General features: G+C 39.6%; 1 protein-coding gene across 1 annotated transcript in view; it reads right to left on the bottom strand.

The window, feature by feature from the left end:
* Positions 1-268: 268 nt before the first annotated feature.
* The window catches only part of brinp2 (bone morphogenetic protein/retinoic acid inducible neural-specific 2), a 259,405-nt gene continuing 235,996 nt past the window's right edge, over positions 269-23,677 (bottom strand). Inside the window, exons 7-9 of the mRNA XM_003453153.5 lie at positions 12,953-13,175; positions 5,948-6,254; positions 269-2,678 (exon numbers count right to left, since the gene is read on the bottom strand). Coding sequence (XP_003453201.1) covers positions 1,857-2,678; positions 5,948-6,254; positions 12,953-13,175 — 1,352 coding nt within the window. The 3' untranslated portion in view covers positions 269-1,856. The remainder of the gene's footprint in view (positions 2,679-5,947; positions 6,255-12,952; positions 13,176-23,677) is intronic.

The raw sequence follows: 23,677 nt of genomic DNA on the forward strand, positions 1-23,677 counted from the left end.
AATAAAAACAACAGATATATCTGTGAAATAAATAAATACAAATATAAAAAACTGTGCTTAGACTAGAACAATGAGCAGCTAGTGGTGGTAAGATGAGACGGTCTGTTGTGTCACCATTTTCACAGCTAATCTTATCAATATGTCTTTGAATTGACCAAAGACAATGTTATAACATGCAGGCAAAGAGGTAATATGGCAATAATGCTATATAACAGATGTAACAGTGAGGGTTAAAAACAGTTTTGTAAACAAGGAAAAGGCTCTCAGATAGATAAATCACTTTGTTTTTACTTAAGCAAGCTGAGCACAGAAGAACTGTTGATAATGACATACAAGGTTTGCTAACTTTCAGTGAGAAATTAGTGAAGCAAATGTAAAATCATATCAAGTATCATCCTGGTTAAGTTTGCAGCTTTCAAGTGTACCATCACCACCCCGCAGAAACCTTGTAACTCCAGTTGCCGTGGTAACCGCAGCTCACATTGGACCCATATGTCAAAGGAAAAAAAAAAAAAGTTTCATAGACCTGAGACTAACCGAACCACTGAAAACCTTTTAAAACCATAAATTCAACCATGTTCTATTATTTACTGAAAGTTTATCTCATTGGAGGATTTTGCAGAACAATTACATTATGCATGTACTGGTGTGCACTGTGAATGGTGATTCAAAAGTTTCACAACACCAAATCAAAACAAGTACCTGCAGAACGAGTGACTGGCATTTACATGGAAAAGCTACATTACCACGTACTCTGGAGAATGCGTCTGTTGTTCTGTCTTGGTAGAAATATTGAAATATAAAAAGCAATACAACCTTCGCAGGGAAACCAAACACAGAAACTAAATGTGCTTCTTATCTTAACATTGACTCTCCATATAAGGCATGAGTTTGTTTTGTTATAAACATTTTTTTGGTCTTTGAACTCAGTTATCTAAAAAGCAATGTGCACTTGTCCACAACCTGGGTTAGATGGAGCGTTATTTACAGCGCTATATCCGCAGACCTTTTTGTTACCACATCAGAAGGTTCCATTATGAATTATTTCAGCTCAAAAGTGAAAGAATAATAACTCAACATTTACGATATTTTGCCATTCAAATTGCCAATGTGTTACCTTCTTTTGGTACAGACAAGCCACCAAGGACAGAACATCACTAACAGGCTTCTCACTCAGATGTTAAGCATAGATACAAGTTTTCAAATGCCAGATAAAATGGAAGGTAGGGATTAAAAAGAAATATTCAAACAGTGACAGGGTTCAGGATTATCAAATTTTAAACTGTTAAGCATAACATAACAACTCATTCACCACATATATATAATTATCCCTTTTCCCCTTCCCTCAAGATTGTTCTGTAGCCAAAGAAAATAGGGTTAGAAAAGGGGAAATCCTCTTCCGCTAATTTTTGAAGACCTCTGAAGAGTTCCTCTTATAAGAAAACCGCGTTTGTCTTTGCAAGGCAGGTGTCTTATGTGTGTTCTTCTTTTTATTGTTCCAAATCGCAAAAACTTGTCAGTGAAAGAAACCTTTTTAGCCTTGTCCAGTTACGCAGTTTGCAGGGCAGTAATAGCAAAAGTGAACCTCCGGGCGGGTTTAGTACAGCCTCCTAAACAGAGTCAAAGTATCCCTCGTTCTCCGAAAAGTCAAGGACATGATGCTGTTTGTCAAAGGTAAAACACCAGAAAACCAACTGAGAGTGACCACAAAAAGGCCAAGCATTCAACCTTCATCAGAGTACGTTAATCCAGATGATTCGGGTCCAAAGGCCATCTCAGTAGGGTCGTCCCTGAAGCAGCAATTCCTCTTTTTATGAACAGCATCATTCCTGAACCTGGCTATTGTGCTAAACTAGCTAGCTACAGAGCTGGGCCAGCTCAGGTTCAGGTGAAGCATTGGGAAGCTTGGAATTGAAGATCTGCAGAGAGTCCTTGATTCGTGCCACCTCTCCGGCTGACAGCTTGAGGCGGTGGCGCAGGAGACAAGAAAACAGATCTAATGGCTGTGGTGCTGGTGGAGATAGCCGATTAATCCGGTCTCTCATCTCCAGTAACATCAGAAAGGCGGCATCCTGCGTACCCTGTGTGTAGGGGTAGTCCAACTGGAGTATCAGATCCTTGATGCCCTCAGGGTCAAAGTGCATGCTGTATCCGAACACCTTCAGCGTGTTGATCTTCATGTAGCCCAGGTTGGAAGTTTGATCATCCAAGTCCAATGGCTCATAGAAGAGAGTTTCATTCACTGTTGGATCATCCGTGACTATGCGGCTTCTCAGGTAGATGTGCACTGTTTCAAAAAAGGACTTCCACTTGCTGCCCAGAGACAGAGTCCAGTTGTAACACTGTGCAGTGGTGACGCTGTCCAGTCGAGTTCTCTCCCAGTTAGAGAAGTCAGGCTGGTTCACCGGCATGAACCAGCTCTCTGAGTGACTTCCCCCAAAAGGATTCACATAGACAGCAGGCACGGGTTCCAGTGTTGAATTTTTAGTTGAGCATATCTGAAAAGAAATGCCCATTAGCATGTGGATGAGGTTGGACTTGTTTTTGTTACTCTTGAGTGTTAGTAGCATCCTCTTCCTCCAGGCAGGATTGAACCAACTTCCCAGGCGGACATCATTGCTGATATAGATGGCATGGACCTCTATCCTGCTGTCCAGTCGCTGAAGCAGGTACTTTACCTGAAGAGGGATTAACAAACCGTGAGGCTGCAGTCAATGCAATAAGCAGATAGATAGTTAATGCACTGGTTCTCAAACTGAGCTATTACTAAATTTTAAATTTCAATTACCACCTTTTCCAGAATTTAAAAACCTCATCAAGAGCCACAATAGATGTTTTACAACTTTAGTTTACAAATGCTGAAAATGTCTGTGAAGGTTCTCAGTCATCCAGGTCATCGTAGTCTAAGGACCTTGGAAAGAAAAGCGTCTGGACTTCTTTAAGTTTTCTTGAAGACGTTTCACCTCTCATCCGAGAAAGTCTGCCATCTATAATCCAGTTTTGAGATCCCTTCCTAGACGCCTTAACGCCCACTCACATCCTGGGCCATTTGACCTCAATAAATCACATGATAGGGTGGGGCTAGGCTTCACAATGGGTTCACCCAAAACCTTGGCTGATTGTGACCAACACCCGTTTACACACCATGGCTCGTGTGATTAGGTAGAGGATCAATAGGGGGTCCTTGACCCTCTTGGGGACACTCCCATAGGGCTTAAAATCTGGGACTCTCCACCAATTGCTTTTAGAACTGAAGAAGCTTCTCGGATGAAACTTAAAGAAGTCCAGACGCTTTTCTTTCCAAGCTCCTTAGACCCCTTGTAAAACTTTTAATGATTTTTAAAGACATTTTAATAAAAAGCAAAAATTAGACATTCTGATTAACTAGAGTAGGCATTGGCATTATAAAATTTGATTATTTAACTATAATAAATAAAATTATTTATGTAAGTTATTTACACATTTTTTTTAAATGTGTAAAAAGCAATAAAAGGGAACTATTGTAAAGAAAAAATGTAAAGGTATACTTTGAAAAAGAGTCACTATAAAGCTCAGAAGGCCACTTTGAATCCTACCTGGGTTTGCACAAATTAATCAGACTGAAAGTATTTTGATAAATAAAGCTTCAAATATCATAAGAATTTAAAAATGGCCACTTTCAATTTAATTTTGACTAAGGTCCAGCTGTAGGTCATGCATACTGGTAAGTCAACAGCATCGGTGGTGAAAGCAAATAGATCTGTCCACACATTGTGAAAATCTCTACTTTCCTGTGATACCCTTTATTAAGTGTGCCTATGCCTATGCCAAGAGGCACACTTATTACTATTCGTCGGATTTATTCTTCTTCTTCTTATTATTATTATTCTCAATCTTCCAAAAAATAACTGAGTTGTTTGGTAGTGGCTAACGCGGAGCTACAACAGAGGGCAGCTATCCACCGGTGTATGACAGAAAGAACATGCAGGGAAAGAGACATACGAGGCGGCGAGGCAACCGCCTATCGACCGGTGGTGGCTAACGCGAAGCTCAATCGTGGATCGGGGAAATCGAAGGCAGGAGCGTGAGGTGAACTGAATTTCAGGTAAGAAGTTATGAACTGCACTCTATTTGGGTCAGATATAAACCGAGTTTAGGTGTAGTTTATTTTTACAATCGTACTGCGTGCTAGCTAGCACGACGGAGTTTCTATACAGCTGTGTGCGCGCTAAGTTACTGATGTTGAACTTTATGACAGCCTCCCGTGTCATTCTCTCGCCTGTTGAAACTTCAATTATGAAACTGATCAATGATCGGCTTTTCTTTCTTGTTTGTTTATCGTGCTAAACAACAGCAGCACGTTTAAGCTTGATCAGCTGTTGTTAGAATTCATTTGATTTTAATTTCTAGTATCAGCTGATGTTTGCTGGAGCCACAGCTGAAAAAAGGGCTGGTCCAAACCAGGAGATGTCCTTACTGAATCATCAGAGCTGAACTGGTGATGGAGAAACAGGTTTACCCTTTAGGTGACATGAATGAGTTGAAGGGAAGTTATGAACTGTTTCTGAGAGACAAATAACAGCAAGCTCCTTTTTTGTGTAGCTGACAGCTGGTAACTGTGCAGGGGCGGATCTAGCAAAGCTTTTGCCAGGGGGCCAGGTAGGGCATTAACAGAGAAAGGTGGACACAAAGATGTACTTTTCTTTCTTACTCTCATATAAAATATTTAGCTTTTATTAAATAGTTATCTGAATCTTACAACCAAAGTTTGTATAATAATACACAAGATTGGCTGTAGACCATTGTTCATCATTCAGAACACTGTGTAAAAATAACAAAAAACAAAAAGTGAATGCGAAAGTGCATAAATACTTATTTTACGTGTTTGATGTGTGTGGTGGGGCGTGGTCTGCAGTGCCACTACAGGGGAGGTGGACCCACCTGAGCGGCATCTGCAATCACGCCTCTCGGGCGTAGACTGTGCTCTCTCGGCTGTTTTTTTGGTGTGTGTCGGGCTGTGAGTTGAAAAGCTACAGCCGGCTGTTTGGGTACACCAACCATGTGTGAAAAGTGGTCTATAACGTAATGCTTCAAAGCGTGTTCATGCAAACATTGTCGGGTCTGCCGTGGTACAATGGGACTTCTGCTCATGAACCTGTGTGCACAGCGTCTGCAAATCGGCGCTGTACGAAGTAACTTCATCTTTACACAAAACTGTAAGCTGTCATCTGTGAAGCGTGAGCGGTGTTTGTTTTTACCATAGTTCATGGTGGAGAATGGCTGCTCTTCTGAGTTTTGCCCTAAGCAGCCGTATGAATGGCAAACTACACTGATTAGCAGCGGCATAGGCACACTTAAAATTTCTTCTGAAATTTTCGCTTTCTAGTTTGTTTTTGGAATCCATAGCTACGGGGGCTAAAGATGACCTATGTGTTTCCACATCTTTGCTAGCCATTGCTATTGAGGTTCAGCAAATTAAGAGGATCATTTTTATATTTATCAAGTTTTTTTGTCAAAGCCAAAGGAAGACACTCAAGTAGGTCTAAAGAGCCACAGTTTCAAGGCTTGTGAATTAGGATCAGAGTTAAGGCAGATGTTCAACTGTGACAACTTAGACCTCTAGGGGCTAAAAAATGACTACTGTGGTGATTTATTAAAAAAGGACAGTATGAGTTTTTGCTCATAGTTTTTGAAGGGACTCTTTGCACTGCAGGTACTTCAGAGTCAGCTTTCTATTTTGAAACTCCCTCTCAATCCCTGTTTAATACTGTATTCCTTTTTGAACAAAAAAACTGTACATGACTAATATTTGTACTGTTATGTAAATCTTGTATGTTCAGTTTAAAGATTCAAGACAAAAACAATTCAACAATTGATGGCATGTGAGCCCTTTGAGGCACTGTTTGTTTAATTTATCCCACAGAGCTTTGAGAACCAGTGGAATACATAATTGAGGAGCTTTGAGAACCTCGGCATCAGGCATGTCCAAGTCAAAGTTCAGGTAATGATCTAGTGAAGCAGCAATGCTTGGTCGACAGGAACCAAGATGGAGGATGTTGCCGTGATGACAGGCTCCACAACGGGTGGCGTTGTCAGAGGCGCAGAGGGCGCAGGAGGTGGTGGAAGTCCCTACAACACAGGGGATGACTCCTTGGCAGGTTGGCTGCTCCATGGGGCAGCTACAGCTCATCACCTCCTCAGAGAAGGAGCCCAGGATTCCATGCTCATTGCAGTAGAGCAGAGACTGAGCCCTGGTCAGCCAAAACCCAACAGGCCTGCAGGGGGCAAAGAGAAGATACACTAATGCAGTTATCTATACATCACAGCAACATGTTTGGTAAATACTGAAGTAATGTTGTGGTCGTTGTGTCCTATAATAACACCTTTCACACAGACTGGGGTAGATCTGTGGAATGAAACCAACAACAACAGTTAAAAACAGTTACACCCCTCCCAGAAAGACTTAAAATACATAAGACAATCATTTAAATTTTGGGGACTCAACCTTTCAGTGTTGACTCACTTAAAGGTCATTCCTTCCTAAACCAATGTGGATCTTCTGCTTGACTACCTCTGATTTGCCGAAAAATTTTATAATTTTTTGGGCTATACATATAATGATTCCTTTTAAAATTTTAATTTCACATGCAAAATAATTTTCAAGCTATATTTTTTTTGTAAAATGATATGGCGACCAATTCCAAGCATGTATTTTTTGCACTTTGAAATCCAAGGCAAAGTCCAAACATGGAGATGCATGCATCTCAAAAATGATTAAAGATAAAAGCCTGACATTTTCTCTGGACTTTCTTACATAAAAATGAATTACAATCTGTCCCCAGTGTATTGGATATATTGGATAAGAATATTAAAACAAAACAAAAATAATAATCATAAAGCCACCCTGCAAAGTCCCACATTTGACCACACACTAATAAAAAAATTGGGGTTGGAGTTTTGGATTAGGGTCTTGTAAAGGACTAGCAGCAGCGCTGTGTGAGCTCAGCAACTTGCCCTTGCAAAAAATGTACATCAGTATTTGTTATATTAAATTATAAATTTGCAGGGAGACTGCAAGTTAGTTGCACACAGTCACAATAAGTTTAGTTGCACTATGGTTCAGATCCACAGTTTTCTCTAGTGTCAAAGACTCCTCACTATCTACTTGACCCACTCTAGAAAGCTAACCTGAGTCCTAGTTGAACCATTTAGGGCAGTTTACTAGAGGTTTTTCAAATTCCACATTTAACACTGAAATTACTGGCTAATTCAGGTGATGTTTTTCCCCATCTTGAATTTAGTGTGTTGTTTGTGTTCATTGTCATCTATTAATGTGTGTACTTTTTCCATGTAGTGAGTATTAGAGAATTTTAGTTAACAAATGTGAGTGCTAACATTTTAAGTTCAGTGCTTCAGCTGTTTATTTGTTCAATAAACACAGCTGTTTATTGGGGTCACTAACCTTTACAGACTATTTTCTCCTCGAGTCTATTTTAAAACTTTTCTAATAGGCCATTAGAAGGCGCTTTATTACAGTTTATCGAGCTTTGCTACTCAGAAGCTATTTTTAAACAAAAAACAGAGCCATATTTCAACAGTTATTTGGAAACATTATCTACAGTACAATGAGTTTAACTTTCAGTGCTCAGGATCAATAATAAATCTGATTTTTAAAACATGCTCAAAAGTTTTTCTTACCTTGAACCAAAATAAAGTTTAAAAACATCTTGCCCTGCAAGTTTTACTTTACAATACTGTTGTTGTTAAATTCTACCATGGGTAATAGACATATGAAGAGATTCTTTTCTTAGAAGCTAAATAGTGCGTAATGTATCTTCAAACATTCAAATTCTCAAAGCCATTCTGTAATGTCCTTGTATGTCGTCTTCTTATTTACTGTTACTTTATAACAGTAATTAAAAAATAAAATACATTAAAAAAAACATGAAAGAATTGAAGGCAAGCAGGTAAGAGACAGACCTACAAGTTAAAGTCTGTAAACTGGAGCTCAAGATAGAGAAAAAACAATAAGGAACACTCAGTCACTCACTCAAATTAGCAAGAATAGAACAGTGTCCTGCTGTATAGTAATAATACTAATACTACTACTACTACTACTACTACTACTAATAATAATAATAATAATAATAATGATAATAATAATAATAAAAAATCAAGCAAACACAGGTGAAATCTACTGTAGAACTAAATCTACTGACCGGATGTCAAGAGAAGTAGAAAACCAATGGACAGTGTTGGTTAATAGTACGTCAGTGGCAATATCTTTGTTTTGTTGTAGCTCTAAATAGTCATGCCCTTTGCTCGCACTGAAGAGATTTTCAACAAGTGAAAAATGAATCCATAGTTTGCTCCATCTTCTTAATACATAAGATTATACTATAATGACTTGACACCTTTTTGTAGAAGGGTGGGTGTTCGGTGTGCCTGCAGTACGGATGGAAATGGAAGCATACATAAATTACCATCCACTTTGGTGCAGTAACAGTAGCAACAAGTTTGGATTGAAAATTGGCTCTGCTGAGATTCTATCCCCAGGCTAAGCTTGGGAAATAACACAAAAAATTGCCCAAATGCTTCAGCAATTCCTCCCCCTCAGGCCTGTGTAAATAGACAAAAATGAATGATGATAAAACAAATGGATTTGTGCAGAAGAAAACAGGAAGCTTTTTCAGCTGTAGCAGCAACCATTAACTTGTTGCCGGCGCAAATGGGGTTACAACTGAGTGACAGGGTACGATAGAGAGAGGAAGGAGAGCGAGAGCGAGACAAAGGTAACTGAGGGAGAAAAATAAAGACAAGACTCTACACAGAATGGGCAAAGGGAAGATGGAGTGATTGGTGGAGGGAAAGGACTGTCAGGGAAATTAAAGTCCTCTGTAAACAAGTGCCAAGCTGTCAGTCTGTGAGAGGACTTGATTACAGCATGCCACAGTACCATGTACCTCAGCCTACAAAGGCCCCCACAACCTGTAACTAGACCCCTCTTCTCTTCTCCTCTGTTCTCTTGATCCAGTCAGCACTTCTCTCTTCTCCCTTCTACAATCTCTTACCTACTATATATCCTTCCTGTCTCGGTAGTTCACTTCCTTTCTTATCCAGATTCCCTTCGTCCCTTTTCTACATTGACCCTTTGATTTCAAATCCTCTGTGACCTAAGAAAACACCACCAAAAAGAAAAATCCTGCAAAAGCACACAAAAAACAATTGAAGGTAACTTAAACATAACTGAAAGAGAAAAAAATGCAGCAAAACTGTAAAAAAAAAAAGAAAAGAAAAAAAAGAAACAGTTGTGTTTTTGGGGAGACAATAGCGTGACGGAAAGCTGTGGAAGTGACATGCTAACAGTGAAGGGCTAATAGCAAAAATGGATCCACAGTATTATATGGATGATGCCATTAAAACACACATTACCTACATCTTTTTTACTCACAACACTGATGAATCCTACGGTTCTTTTGAGCATGTTTCACCTTTACATGTTTTGGTATCTGTCACTTCCACAGCTGGTCCGTGAAATTAATATCACCCCAAAAACACGTCTGTCATATTTTGTGAGATTTTTTTCTACTTGTAGTGTGTTTTATTCAACTTCTGTTGTGTTTTTCCCATCTCCACTGTGTTTTGTGTGCTTTTTCAGCATTGTTCTGCTGTTTTCTTAAGTTGCAGTCCATTTGACCTCTCATGGCCACCATACTTTTCATAGGTTGTAGGTTTTTATTAGAATGGGAGGCAGAGCCTTCAGTATTCAGGCCCCTCTTCTGTGGAACCAGCTTCCAGCTTGGATTCGGGAGACAGACACTATCTCTACTTTCAAGATTAGGCTTAAAACTTTCCTTTTTGCTAAAGCATATAGTTAGGGCTGGACCAGGTGACCCTGAATCCTCCCTTAGTTATGCTGCAATAGACGTAGGCTGCCGGGGATTCCCATGATGCATTGAGTTTTTCCCTTCCAGTCACCTTTCTCACTCACTATGTGTTAATAGACCTCTCTGCATTGAATCATATCTGTTATTAATCTCTGTCTCTCTTCCACAGCATGTCTTTCATCCTGTTTTCCTTCTTTCTCCCCAACCGGTCGCAGCAGATGGCCGCCCCTCCCTGAGCCTGGTTCTGCCGGAGGTTTCTTCCTGTTAAAAGGGAGTTTTTCCTTCCCACTGTCGCCAAAGTGCTTGCTCATAGGGGGTCATATGATTGTTGGGTTTTTCTCTGTATTTATTATTGTGCTATCTACTGTACAATATAAAGCGCCTTGAGGCGACTTTTGTTGTGATTTGACGCTATATAAATAAAATTGAATTGAATTTAATTTAATTGAAAGGCGCATTGAGGCAATTTGGCGTTGTTTAAATAAAATTGAATTGAAGGTCTTTTTTCATTTTTCCCTTAAAAAAAGAAACTGCAACTGAGTGAGGTCAGGTGCAGAATTCACTCAGACTATGGGAGTCAGTTAACTCGTTACATGATTTGAAGAGGTGATTTCAACAAAGGCAGCGCTCTTTTTTGTCCGTCTGTTCAGCGTGTCTGTTCCACTTTACAAACACAAGTTCCCATGTCCCTAGCAATTACATGAATATGAGATCATTCTGGAACTCAGTTGCAGCCTTCAGCGCAAGATTACAGGTCTATGTGTTTATAGTTACTCTAATTTAACCCTTAGATGCACGAGTGACTGGACCCTACACTTTTCCATAAGTGGGTCAAAAATAACCCGTGTGCGTTTATACAACCTTTGTTGTTTTGGTTAAGAATAATCATTTGTACTATATTTCATTCACAAAGAAATGATTTAATGTTTGACGATTAGAAAAAGGAACACACAACAGCAATAGAACAATGTCAAGATCAATTTTGTGTGTGTGAGAGAGTATATGCGTGTGTCCATACAATTCCTCTCTCATGTCTTGCCTTGTCCCCTCACTGTATGAAGTTGTGAAGAACCTTGTCTGCCTTGTCCTATTGTAGAGTCCCGACAATAGTGTCTCCAGGAGACAGTGCGCAAGAGGCACACTGGAGAAACAGTTATCTGTGGTAATGTTGTGTCTACTGCACAACTGCTGGACAATGTTTTCCCTCAGATTCTTCTGAACTTCTTCCCCTGTTTTTCTTCCTGTGGCGACCATTCCACATATTACATGGAGGATGTGACACAATCACTGTCTGAATGCTGAATGTATGTCATCTATTAGTTTTTGCTGTGTAAAATAATCTTCTTAAAGATTGGCACTCTTTGTGGTCCACAAAATATAGATTCCTGACAGTCACAGTTGATAGGATGATTTTTCCTAAGAAATGAATACGGGTATTTTTTGACGCACATATTTAAGTTTGGGGTAGTAATACAAAAACAATTTGGTAATGTATTGTATTTTGTGTTGTAAGTTAAAATTTAAATGACATGATATCAAAAACAAGTGGATTTGACAAATACCTGGAAGATGAAATGAATAAAAAAGTTTGAAAAGCTGAAATTTGAAAATCCTAGGTAACTTCCTTCCTGAGTTATTACAGTCATAAGATTTTCAGAAAACCTGACTGCTGACCTTAATCACTGACGTTCAAACTCTTCTGAGGTATTTAACAGACACGCTTATGGTATCAATCTGAAAATCCTATGTGACTTTCTGATCTCAACCTTGAAGTGACCTTGAGGTCAAGGTGAGTTTTGAACTTGTCCGATTTTTAGTAGATATACTTATAGGTTATCAACGATCTACATCTCCTCATTTTCAAGTTCATAAGGTTGGGTGTTCACGCGCCCACCTGGCTCCCTGACAGTAATACCCCATCCTCCTTTTATGCCTGATGGGTAAAGAGGAAAAACAAAATGGAGCAGTAGTCAAAATTTTGTTGATCCATCCATCTACCATGAGCTAGCTATCTTGACACACACACACACACACACACACAAGCCCGTTCAGCTATCTTAGTGAGGACCTTCATTGACATAATGGTTTCCCTAGCCCCTTACCCTAACCCTAACCATTAAAAATGAATGCCTAACCCTAAGCTTTACCCTAAACCTAACCATAACCTAATTGTAACCCTGACACTAAAACCACATTTTGAGCCTCAAAAAGGCCTTCAAATTTGTGAGGACCGGTGTGTGTGTCCTCACAAGTGACTGTTGGTTCTCACAAGTATAGTAGAATGCAGATTTCGGTCCTCACAAAGATAGCTAGACAGGAACACACACATATATAAACACAAAATAAGATGTGTTACATCCATCCTGTCTTGTATCTTGGTAGTGGTGTATTGGTGTGGTGTATTTTCTTTGCAGATTCTGGGCCCTTTAGTACCAGCTGAGCATCATTTAAATGCAGCATCATACCTGAGTATTGTTGCTGACTGTGTCCATCCCTTTATGACCACAGTATGCCCATTTTATGATGGCTGCTTCCAACAGAATCACACGCCATGTCACAATGCTCAAATCACCTGAATCTGGTTCCTTGAACATGACAGTGAGTTCACTGTCCTCAAATGGCCTCCACGGTCAGAGCATCTCAATTCAACAGAGCACCTTTTCTCCATTGGCAATTTGCATTTGGATACGTAGCTGACAAATCTGTAGCAACTGTGTGATGCTGTTATCTCAAAATGGACTAAAATCACTGAGGAATGTTTTTGCTAAATCGATGCCATTGAGAATTAAGACAATTTGAAGGCAAACAGGGTTCCAACCTGGTACTAACAAGGTAAATGTAATAAAGCGGCCAGTCAAATAGCCCAAGAGTTTTTAACGTGAGAGAAATTGTAATGCATAACCTACAACAGAGACAACCCAAGGCCAAAACCAATGTAATTCCAGTGCGATCAACAAATGTTTTATAAAGGGGTATGTGTGCACCCCTTTGAGGTGGGCTGTTAAAGAGCCCATAGCTGCAAACACAGCAGCCAGATAAAATACCAGTAATGGTTTGTTCTCTGTCAGTGTGTCCCGGTGGGCTACCTTGGTTGGGGGAGACTGATGCGGGGCTGTTTGGGGCAGCGTTTACTCAGCGTGAACAGTTTCCTGATGATCTTCTGGGCTTTGCTGAGGACAAGGACGGTGCTGGCCTCCAGCTGGGCATAACGTTTTTGGAGGGATAAGTCGGCTGACCAGAGCTTGGCTATCATGGACACATTCAGGAAGCGATCAGTGGGCAATCGCTTTAGGAAGGCTTTGAATTCATCTGCAGGGAATTCAGCAGAGACAGAGAGAAGGAGAAAACAAAGAAGTTAGTCTCAGGTAATTTATCACAATACAGTTTTTGAGCAGTGAAAGCCTATTCATCACATTCTATTTTACCCCTGCTAGCATGCAGGAAAATGACAGAGAAGCTGGGGAGTTTTACATGTCATTAGAATTTTAAAAAAGCTGTTATGTTATAATGAATCACAATTACAAAGCAAATACCTGCGCTTTAAACTGCAATTATACTCATTCAGTTCTCCATTAGAATCCCATCTTATTCACTGTAGCATCATTGTCATTAAGCAACACTATTTATGTGACGATTTACCATATGGCATCACATACAGATGGCCATCTTTAAAAGCCCAAACAAGTTAAGAGAGCATCAATAATCACAAGCTGAACAAACTACTAAAAGCACGTGGTAATGAGGAGAAGGTTGTCTTCTGTCATTGTTTGTTGTGTTACTTATGTATTTATTTATTAATACACTTTCATGAAGTATGGAGATGTGTGCTATATTTATGTCACTTTGTTCAAAGTAGTATTTTTGTTCCCATGGAATAGAAAAGCTCGACAAAATTTTAAGCCCCTGCCATATTCAAATTTGTGTCATCTGACATATGAGAAGTTGTTCTTTAACTGTATTTTCAGGAGAAAGTGCTTTTGATCATCTTTTTTTAGTTTCTTTGCAATAAGCACCACTACCATATTGCCTCGCTGGTCTTGCGGTATCTGATTTAAAACTCTTTAACAATAGGCTAAGTATCTTTGAGAAGGGAGTTTTGTGACAAATGACACACACAATGATGTCTGCTGACATTTTCTTTTTTCTGTGGCTACTCGTCCCACCTTGTTCACCAAGTATGTGATCCTTTAACCTCCTCACTAATTTCTTTATCATCATTGCTATCGTTTAGAGCCTTTAATGGATTATTGTATAATGTTTTCCACCATCTGGTAAAAATGAGTCATGGTCCTGAGTCATCGACCAAGTTTTTGAGTTAGTATTATGATTGTTTAATTTGGATTTTTGGAGATGATTTATGTTCTACTCTGTTTTGAGTATGTTATTATCACTCTATGATTGTGAGTTTACCTTTGCTTTTAGTCCCTGGTTCCTCATGATGTCAGTCAGCCAGTTGTCCTGTTACTGTTTAGTTTTGTATTTTGCCCTTTGTTTTTTTTTGTCCCCATTTTTACCCGCATTAAAGATGTGATTTTGAGTTCATCTCCATTTTGCCGAGTCCTAAATTCTGGGGGCTTCACTGTATTTCCCATACATCATATCATTGTTGATAAATATGAATAATCTGTGACACAAAAACTTCAACTCTCAAACATCAAGAGCAAGTTGCTTCAGGCACACTTGTGAACTATGCATTTCAAATTTTTCATGCGTGACAAACAAAACCCACTCATGCAAACTCACTTAATGAAATAGGAGTGTTACCCAAGCTTGTTGATTTACACATTTAAACAACATTCTGCACAGTGCAGCATACTGTCACTACACTACATTTTAACATATATAGATACAAACACTGAAAGATTTATTTCTGTTCAAAGGTAGGATTCGCAAGTTCATTTAAGTAAGGTGACCGATCATTAACATTCAATAACATCACATAGCTTTCCAGTCATACCAGACAATGACAAGATTTATTTCTATATTTTTTTATTGCCCACAAGTAAGCATGTCCTCTATAAAATAAAATATAATGTTGATTTTATTTAAGAAACTACATATTGGAGATTTAAAGTCATCATTCTCAGTTTCTGGCTTATATCTGTAGAAACTTGTAGATGATGGTAAACTGGAAAAAATGACAAGTTTAACATAACTTTGAATGGTCAAAATTTCAAAATACATTTACATGGATTGTATCTAAGCTTGAGCTGTAATGCAAATGAGAAGTCTGCATCTTAAGTAACATTCCTGAGCTATAATTTAGGAAAATGTGCTTGGCTCAACTGTCCCTTATGCTATTGCGAATAAAATTTTAGAAACAGATGGGGACCTTACTCAAACAGCACCTACTTTGTTGTACTAGACGCAGCTGCTACCCAAGCCAATATGTGATGAGAAATCCTGTGTGTACTGTATGTATGGGTGTCTCTGTGTGCGCGTGTGTGTCTGTGTGAATCTCAAACACTGAAAAAATGGGAACACTTGGAGAAAATTACAGTGAGAATAACATCGGTGCAGAAGACACAGTTCGTACCCTCTGCTGGGTTTGCCAAGAACGTTCCGGTGCTGAGCTCACTTTAGTTCCATTATGAACCAGTGGGCAAATATTATGCCAGTATGAAGCCTCTGGGAAACTTGAACCTATTATTTCTTTTTTTTTCCCTCGCAAAGCCAGCTAAGTGAGACCTTCTTGGATTGTTCTGGGTCTGCTGGAGAATCATATTCCCATGTGCTGCTGTTGGCAACGAGACAGCACAGAAATCTCCAGCCAAGCTGACCTGAGCTGAGCCCAACTGACGAGATTCAAGCCTATTACAGTGTTCAGTGATCCCAGATGACATGATGGTCTGTCTCTTTCTTTGTGTGTGTCTGCCTCATTCTCTTGGTGTGATCTTCCTCTTCTGGACTAGCGAGTCAAGACTGTCTTATTCTTGCGTTTGAGTTTTCTGTCTCTGCGTTTTTTCCCCTGTCTGTCTCATTTTTAAATCTTCTCTTACTCCCAGGTCCCTCGTCTTTTTTTTTGTATCTTTCTCTTTCTATGCTGACATGAAGATGAACTAGTCAAAAACGTTCTTGTTGCTCTGGCTTGTGGCTGCTTTCTTCAGCTGGTCTTTATTTATAGTGTCTTTCATTTCATATAGATTTATCTGACCACTCTGATCGGCCCTTGAGTGATTTGGTGAAAGACTGCTGACCCATAAGGAAGACAGAGTCAAGAAACTTTGGTCTAATTTGCAGGTATATTTTTCTTATATTCTGGATTCTTGTTAATGCAGGCATTAATTTCACAGTACGAATTTGTGGGATTTAAATTTTCACACCAACCTCGATTTTTCAGAGCCAAAAAAACCAGATCTGACCAACGAGACCACTGAGGTTGGTAGCAAATGCAATGTAGATAGAAGTACTCAATGTACAGTTGTTGTACAGTTGTACAATGTTTTTCTCAGACAAACAGCTAGATGCTGCTAGATGCGGGTCAGTCGGATCTCTGAAATTGTTTCTGCTTCCTCAGATGTGGTCCCAGCTTTGCCAACAAGAGCTGAAACTGCCCCACTGACATCCTGAAATATGTATGAAAATATATACGACTGTTAGCCTGAGTTACTGCTGTGCGATAGATTCAAATATGGCTGCCAAAATGGCACATTAATGATGGCTTGCCCTCATTAGATTGCCCATGTGAATTCTGTTCAAAGTTTTTTTTCCTTTCAAGTTTAAATCAATGCATTCCTACACCTCAGCCCACTTTTGTTCCCTCTGTCCTGCATTTTTTCCCTCTCCTCCTTTTTGCCTTCAGTCAGTTCTTAAGTCACATGCAGTGCCGCATATACATTCATCTTTAATATTCACCCACCCAGCCACCTCCTTATTTATATATTTTTTTTCTATTTTCAAACCCTTTGTCTTCCTCTCAATTTGCTTTCAACACTATCGTCTCTCTCTCTCTCTCTCTCTCTCCCTCCACGTCCTCTCCGTGGTAATCATTAGCGCTGCCATCATGCTGAAGGAATTTGTCAGTCTGTTTTCCTCCCTTTTCCTGACATTTATGACTCCATGTCCCAAATTTATGGATAATTTGGCTCACTCAAAATCTATCAGATAAAGGGGCCGGCGGGAGGGGGGTTATTTTCCATAATGGGTGACCGTGCTGCCCCAAAAATCTCAATCTCTGGGCTGAGTTAGTGATTCATGCCACCATTGAGCAGAGCCGACAGCTAAGTGACTTGCTGGCTGAGGACTGTTCATCCACCTCACTACAAGGACAGGAGGTATTGAAAAGAGAGAGCCTCAAAAGTTCTTAACAAAGTAGTCTAGAATTCAACCAAACAGAAAGTGTTCATTGGTTCTTGCACTTTATATTTTTATTCATGGACAATGAGGGATATAACTTGATCTGATTTTTTTTTTCAATTCTTGCGTGTTTGCTGGCATTTCAGCAAATAAACAAGACATCACAATAGCAGCTAAAAGCATTCCTAGGTAAACATCGGCATGTTAGCATTGTTGCTTTGAATGGGTTAGTCTTCAGCTCACTAAACAGCTAGCATGACTGTATTCTAAAATAAAATACTGCCAGTGTGAATTTGACCCTGCAGTGCCACATTGGGCTTTGATCTAGTCCAATAATGTAAGTGGTTGTGCTCTTTGTCTTATTGTTTTACCCCATGTAATATTCAGGAAGGACATTCAGCTGGTGGGGCGATATAGCCTTCATTTTGGAACATTTCCTTAAGCTAATAGGACAAGCATCAATCAACACTTATTTAATTCTACAAATAAATATTCAAAATAGACAAGTATCCTTTTAATATGGATAAAAAGGTTTAGATAACTATACATAAAGACCGATGTCATCTTTGCAAGTCCATATTAGTTGATGCGGCGATGCTCTGTATAATTAATATATCTCATTTAGTAATCCTTGCACAAACTCATTGTTGAATTTTATCTGTCATAGCTGGAATTTGAATTGATGGGTTTACAACTGCCAGTCACATATAGGATTGAACACTCGTTTGTCTTTTTTTCCTGTGCCATGCCCCTGTCAGTCACATCTTAGTGAAAAGCCTCTCATTAAATCCCTCCCGATTTCTTGCAACAACAACTTCAATAATCATCCGTCTTCCTCTGTGCTTTTAATTCAATTGCAAACATGACAGACAATAAGGTTGGAGTTGGGATGTCTTCAGGCGGATGTGGCAGTGCCACTTTCTCGCTGTCTTTCACTCTGCAGCGATGCAGGCTGGGAGAGACGGAGCGGAAAACAGAAGGTCCAGAGCTGTCAAGAAAGCTGCTATCTCCATCACTTCAAAGTGTCTGTAACACATTAAAGGCGCCATCCATCATACATTGCTGACACTGCTGCTCACATAATAGTTAGCAGCAAGTATTTTATGTTCTTCAGTCTCTATAGAACCTCTATATTAAAAACTAGATGGAATAGTTTTTGAAACAAGTTCGGTCACTGCTCAGTAAATTGATTGATCTCTTGGAACAATGCCTCAACACTTTTACTTAACCAGAACATATATTCTCAAAGTGAATGTGAGAGTTCTGATTATAAATACACTCTACAGTAACGGAAAATATAGCAACAAAATTCTCTTGCTCCTAACATTTAGCATTAACTTCTAGAACACCCCCAAAAGAAAGTTTTCAGGGTGGATAAATCAGATTTCTAGTATCACAACAAGCTGTTGTGATATGGCCTATTGTTTTTAGATTCATTTTGTAGCCTCAGTGTAACTACGTCATTTTATTAGAGCCAGAAATTACCATATCTGGAGAAGAGGATTATGTGTCTCTGCTTTCCCCTCACTCCCAACTGGTCATGACAGATGGCTAACACTCTCTGGGCCTGGTTCTGCCATAGTTCTTCCTCCCCAAGCCAAGGTATCGCTCAGAAGCTTTGTCTGATTACTGGAGTTCTCTGTCTAATATTGTAGGCTCCTCAACTTATAATACAAAGTGCCTTCAGATAACTCTGGTTTTGAACTGGAGGTATGTCAGTAAAACTGAATTGAATTGAACGTGGATGGCACCATTGCCCGATAGCAAAAGGTTCCAGGGTTCGAATCCACCTTTCTGTGTGGGGTGTGCATGTTCTCTATGTTCTATCCAGGCTTGTTTGTGTTCTTTGTGGGTACTCTAGCTTCCTCCCACATTCCACAGATATGCATGGATTAAGTGACAATGGCTGGCGTGAATGTGAATGGTTGTCTGTCTTTTTGTGTTAGCCCTGATGATCTGTTCAGGGTGTACCCCATCTTTGACAGCTGGGAAGGACTCTAGGTCCCAATGCGACCCTGAATTAGATAAGTGGAAGAAAACTGATGGATAGATGGATGGATGGATGGATAATTTGAAAATGCCAATTAAACTTAATTAACAAGTTAAGAAATTAAGGCCTGCCAAACATCTGACATGTCAACCAAAGTGCCATCTAATTTTAAACCTTGACAAGATCCAAAGGAGAAAAAAACAATCTGTTCCTGTTATTATTCCCGAAGAGCAGATTTGTTTTTATACCTGGTTTTAAGCATATAAACTCCATTCCAAAGTTCCACATGGGAGTCTGTGGGCATTGACATGCTTTTAAAGGCAGCCTCAAGAAGCCATTAGAGGAACAGGGGCAGATCTAGAAGCGTGGCATGGGGTGGCAAGTGCCACCCTAAAATGATCTCTTGCTACCCCAAGTGCCACCCTAGTTTTGCACATGACAGTGTTGTTTATTAAAATAAGATAGCATTAACACGTTGAGCGTAGTTACAGTAAACAGTGAATATAAATGCTAAAACTGAATATATTGCACCATTAACAAATGGTTCAGCCCATAGTGTGGACTGGCTTTTTTCTTGTTTTCAGTAGCAACCGATGCCTATGATTGTGCCAGAGCACATTCTGAATAACACCATGGGAATTTCAGATTTCACACAGGTGGTTGGATGTTACACTCTGGAAATGGAATGAAGGTGAGTGTTATTAACCCTCTGGGGTCCATGGACACGCTACACCTCCAAATCACATGACTGATTTAAGCTGACACAGCAACAAGGTGCAGCCACGCTGAGTCTCTATTTCAGCCCATATTGAAAGTTTGGACTTCAAAGTATACCCCATTTTTAAATTTTAATCACAGGCCAGTAAATCCAGAGTTATGATTAAAAAAATATATACGCCATGCATTTTTCTAAATACTGTCGTTACGTTTTTGTGTGTGTGTGTGTGTGTGTGTGTGTGCGTTTTCTAAGGACAGTGCGAAAACAGTAAAGAAAGAAAAAAAAAAGCCACCTCTTTCCTATCGGTGGAAAAATGTCAACCAATTTTTAAAAAAGTCAACTCGTGGGATTTGGTTGTTTATGAATAGGGCAAAGTTTTGGGTAGTGGTGGGCGGATCGATCCAAATATCAATAGTATCGATACCAAGTCGGCATCGGTATTGGATCGATACTAGCCTGGTGAGATCGATTCTTTACTTTGAGTTCTGCTCGTTTGCAATGCTGTGCTTTCAGCAAAGAGGAAACAGCCATGTCGCTGGACTCACTGCTGTCAGCGAAGAGCAGGCACACTTTGCTCCCCCTCCCCCCCTCTTGTGTTTCGGTGTTGCGCTGTCACTTGACGTGACTTAGAAACTTTGGGGGTTGTTAAGTTGTTTACATATTAATTATATTTTTACCAGTTGTTTTTGTTGTTGAGAATTTTAATTGTAATTTTTGTATTATAGTTCCTCAACAGTATTTGTTTTAATTTGTTTACTGGTTTGCGTGCACTTAAGACTTTTCAAAAAAAAGAAAATAAGATCGCCACCACGGCAGACCCGATGGCATTTTCATGCTTCGCAGCATCATTTATTCTTACAATAATCACACGGTTGCTGTAACAGTGCATTCAACTCCTGCAGCTCTTCTGCTGCCAGCCGTACACATCACCACCACCACACCTGCAGTGGCATCGCAGAACACGCCCCGGCACATACCCCCACCGCCCGCTTCAGGCCGGGAAGCCATCCGGCCAAACCTACTCCCCACTCCGCGAGCAGGCGAGGGAATCGGCCCGGACCATCGGCGCCCCATGCCCCGGCCCAGCGCACCTCCAGCGGCAGCCCCGGAGCTGGTCTGGTGGCCAACCATGTGGCAAGCAGGCATGGTAGTGAGCCGGGGGTCACAGGCAGCTGGGCAGGCATGGGCACGCAGGACCATGCAGCGTGTCGGCCTCTGTTGGAGGAGGGCGGAGTGGACAGCACGCCGCCCTCGGGCGTGGCAGGACCCCCGCGCACCTCGACCTCCGTCTCCAGCTTGGCAGGTCCCGCTGGCGCGCCAGCCTCCGGCTCACCCCGGTTGCTGTAACAGTACATTTAACGGCTGCAGCTCTCCCGCTGCCAGCCATACACATCATCACCAAAAACAACAACAGCACAAGCAGAGCTCGGCGAGGCACGATTGTAGATGCCGTGAAGGTGAGTCCATCTCACCTGCAGCGGAATTGCAGACCACGCCCCGCCATAATAATAAAGCATTTTTTTAATTTAATTATAAACTTTGTCCTAATTATGTCCTGGGTTTTAACTATTTAATAATAAAAAAGGAAACATAACAAAACAACACTTAAGGTCATGAAAATTAATTGCGATTTAGCAATTCAATGACGCATCCACCTTATTAATTGAAAAGTATCGGTATCGGCGATACTGGCCCGTATTTACTTGGTGTCAGATCGATACCAAAACATGCAGTATCGCACACCAGAGAGAGAGAAAGAGAGAGTTTTTAGATGTGGGAGATTTGTGACGTTTAGTGTGGAGTGTATAGTTAGTGTGTTGTGTTGTCTTGTGTAGTTAGTCTGTTGTGTAGTCGTTGTTTTGTATTGTGTGTCGGTGAGGGCACTAATGAATGTCACAAAGGCACATTTGCAATGTAAACACTGTCACTAAGTAGAAAACCAGCAGAGTGATAGAACTCCTGTTGTCAGGCCTGTTCTCCTCTGTGTTTTGCTGGACAAACAATTTTTTTTTACTGGCACACATAATTTGTGGGGCATCTTATTGCAAGACCTGATTGGTCTCTCATTTTAGTTATAGTAATATTTTTAAATGTTTGTACAAAATTTTAAAAAACGGCAGGTGTATTGGCTGCATTTTTAGATAAATAGTTGTATATGTTTACAAAATGTGTGCATAAGTTTTCAAAATGTACAATTTATATTTGCATTTCAAGTTATAAAAATAATTTAATCAACATGTCTGTGGGGGGTTTTTTACAGTAAAAAAAATACTACTAGGATTTTAAGTTTTTTGTGTGATTTCAGATCAGTAGTGTTAATACAGTATGTCAATGAAAAAACAACTAAATTCAGACACATGAGGTTGAGCTGAAAAGAATGATACCAAGCAAGCCAAGGGGAAAAACTAAAATGAAACAATTTGAAGGTGAAATTCAAAAAGAAAATAAGATTGCCACCACGGCAGACCCGATGGCATTTTCATGCTTCGCAGCATCATTTATTCTTACAATAATCACACGGTTGCTGTAACAGTGCATTCAACTCCTGCAGCTCTTCCGCTGCCAGCCGTACACATCACTACTAGGATTTTAAGTTTTTTGTGTGATTTCAGATCAGTTGTGTTAATACAGTATATCAATGAAAAAACAACTAAATTCAGACACGTGAGGTTGAAAAGAATGATACCAAGCAAGGCAAGGGGAAAAAAATAAAATGAAACAATTTTATTTGTTTGTAAAATCAAAAGGACTCAAAAATGGCCAGTTATATTTTGGATCTTAGAGGGTTAATCCAACAAATCATAAAAAATTAGGTTTAAATTTTTGTTCATGACAGTGCAGATTTCTGATATTTTGTGTAATTTAAGCTGTAACAATGTGATTGTTTTCTAACAAAAAACAGTGTGAAACTTAAGTTAGACTTGTGTTTGTAAATGAACCGCCCCATGTTGTGTAACTTTCTGGATTTTATACTTATTGGGCTACGTATTTATTTATTATACAGGCTACAGTACATAAAATCAAAACTCACATGTTTTATGTAACTAAAGTGTGTAATTATGTGGGCTACAGACAATAATCAAGTTGTAGACTATATTTATATAAAAACGTGTATACTTACCGCATTTGAATCATTTTAACCATATGTAACCACCTGCATATGTGTTTGAAAAAATAAAAGGCTTTGATTTTGCCACCCCATTTGATTTCTTTGCCACCCTCTTGCCACCCTAAAAAAATTTCTCTAGATCCGCCCCTGTAGAGGAACTGGATTTTTTGGAATTTCCATGTTGGCTTGATTTTTGGCCCTTGAGGTTGCCACTTCTAAAAAGATAATACCTCATTTAACTTCTCATAATCTGATACTTTTCCAATAGCAATAAAAAGAATTTACTGTTGCACATTTGTATCTTTAAATGCTGTCAAAAAGGGATCAGGTAGAGAGAAACAGAGCAGAAAATTGGTCTCAGAGAGTGATTCATTATGATACACTCTAATTACATTTCTTCTTAATAAAGTAAGCCTTTTGTTTTCAGATTAGCTCGTAATCCCCCGAAGGCTTGCAATTTTTCCAGACACATCTTCCATAATTAGTTGAAAATCCTTCAAGAGGACAAGAGCACGCTCTGTACTTTACTTAAGCTGAAGTCATAAATTCATAACCAACTATACATGGAACAATTAATATTAACACAATCATTAAAGTTGCATTTATCTCTGCAAATAAAAGGAAAGGATTTGCAAGTCTTGCGAAACTTAGTAAAGCTATGTTTTATCACAGTAAATACAAACAGAAACAGAGGTTTT

Source organism: Oreochromis niloticus, linkage group LG18, assembly GCF_001858045.2.
Source record: "Oreochromis niloticus isolate F11D_XX linkage group LG18, O_niloticus_UMD_NMBU, whole genome shotgun sequence".
Taxonomy (NCBI): Eukaryota; Metazoa; Chordata; class Actinopteri; order Cichliformes; family Cichlidae; genus Oreochromis; species Oreochromis niloticus.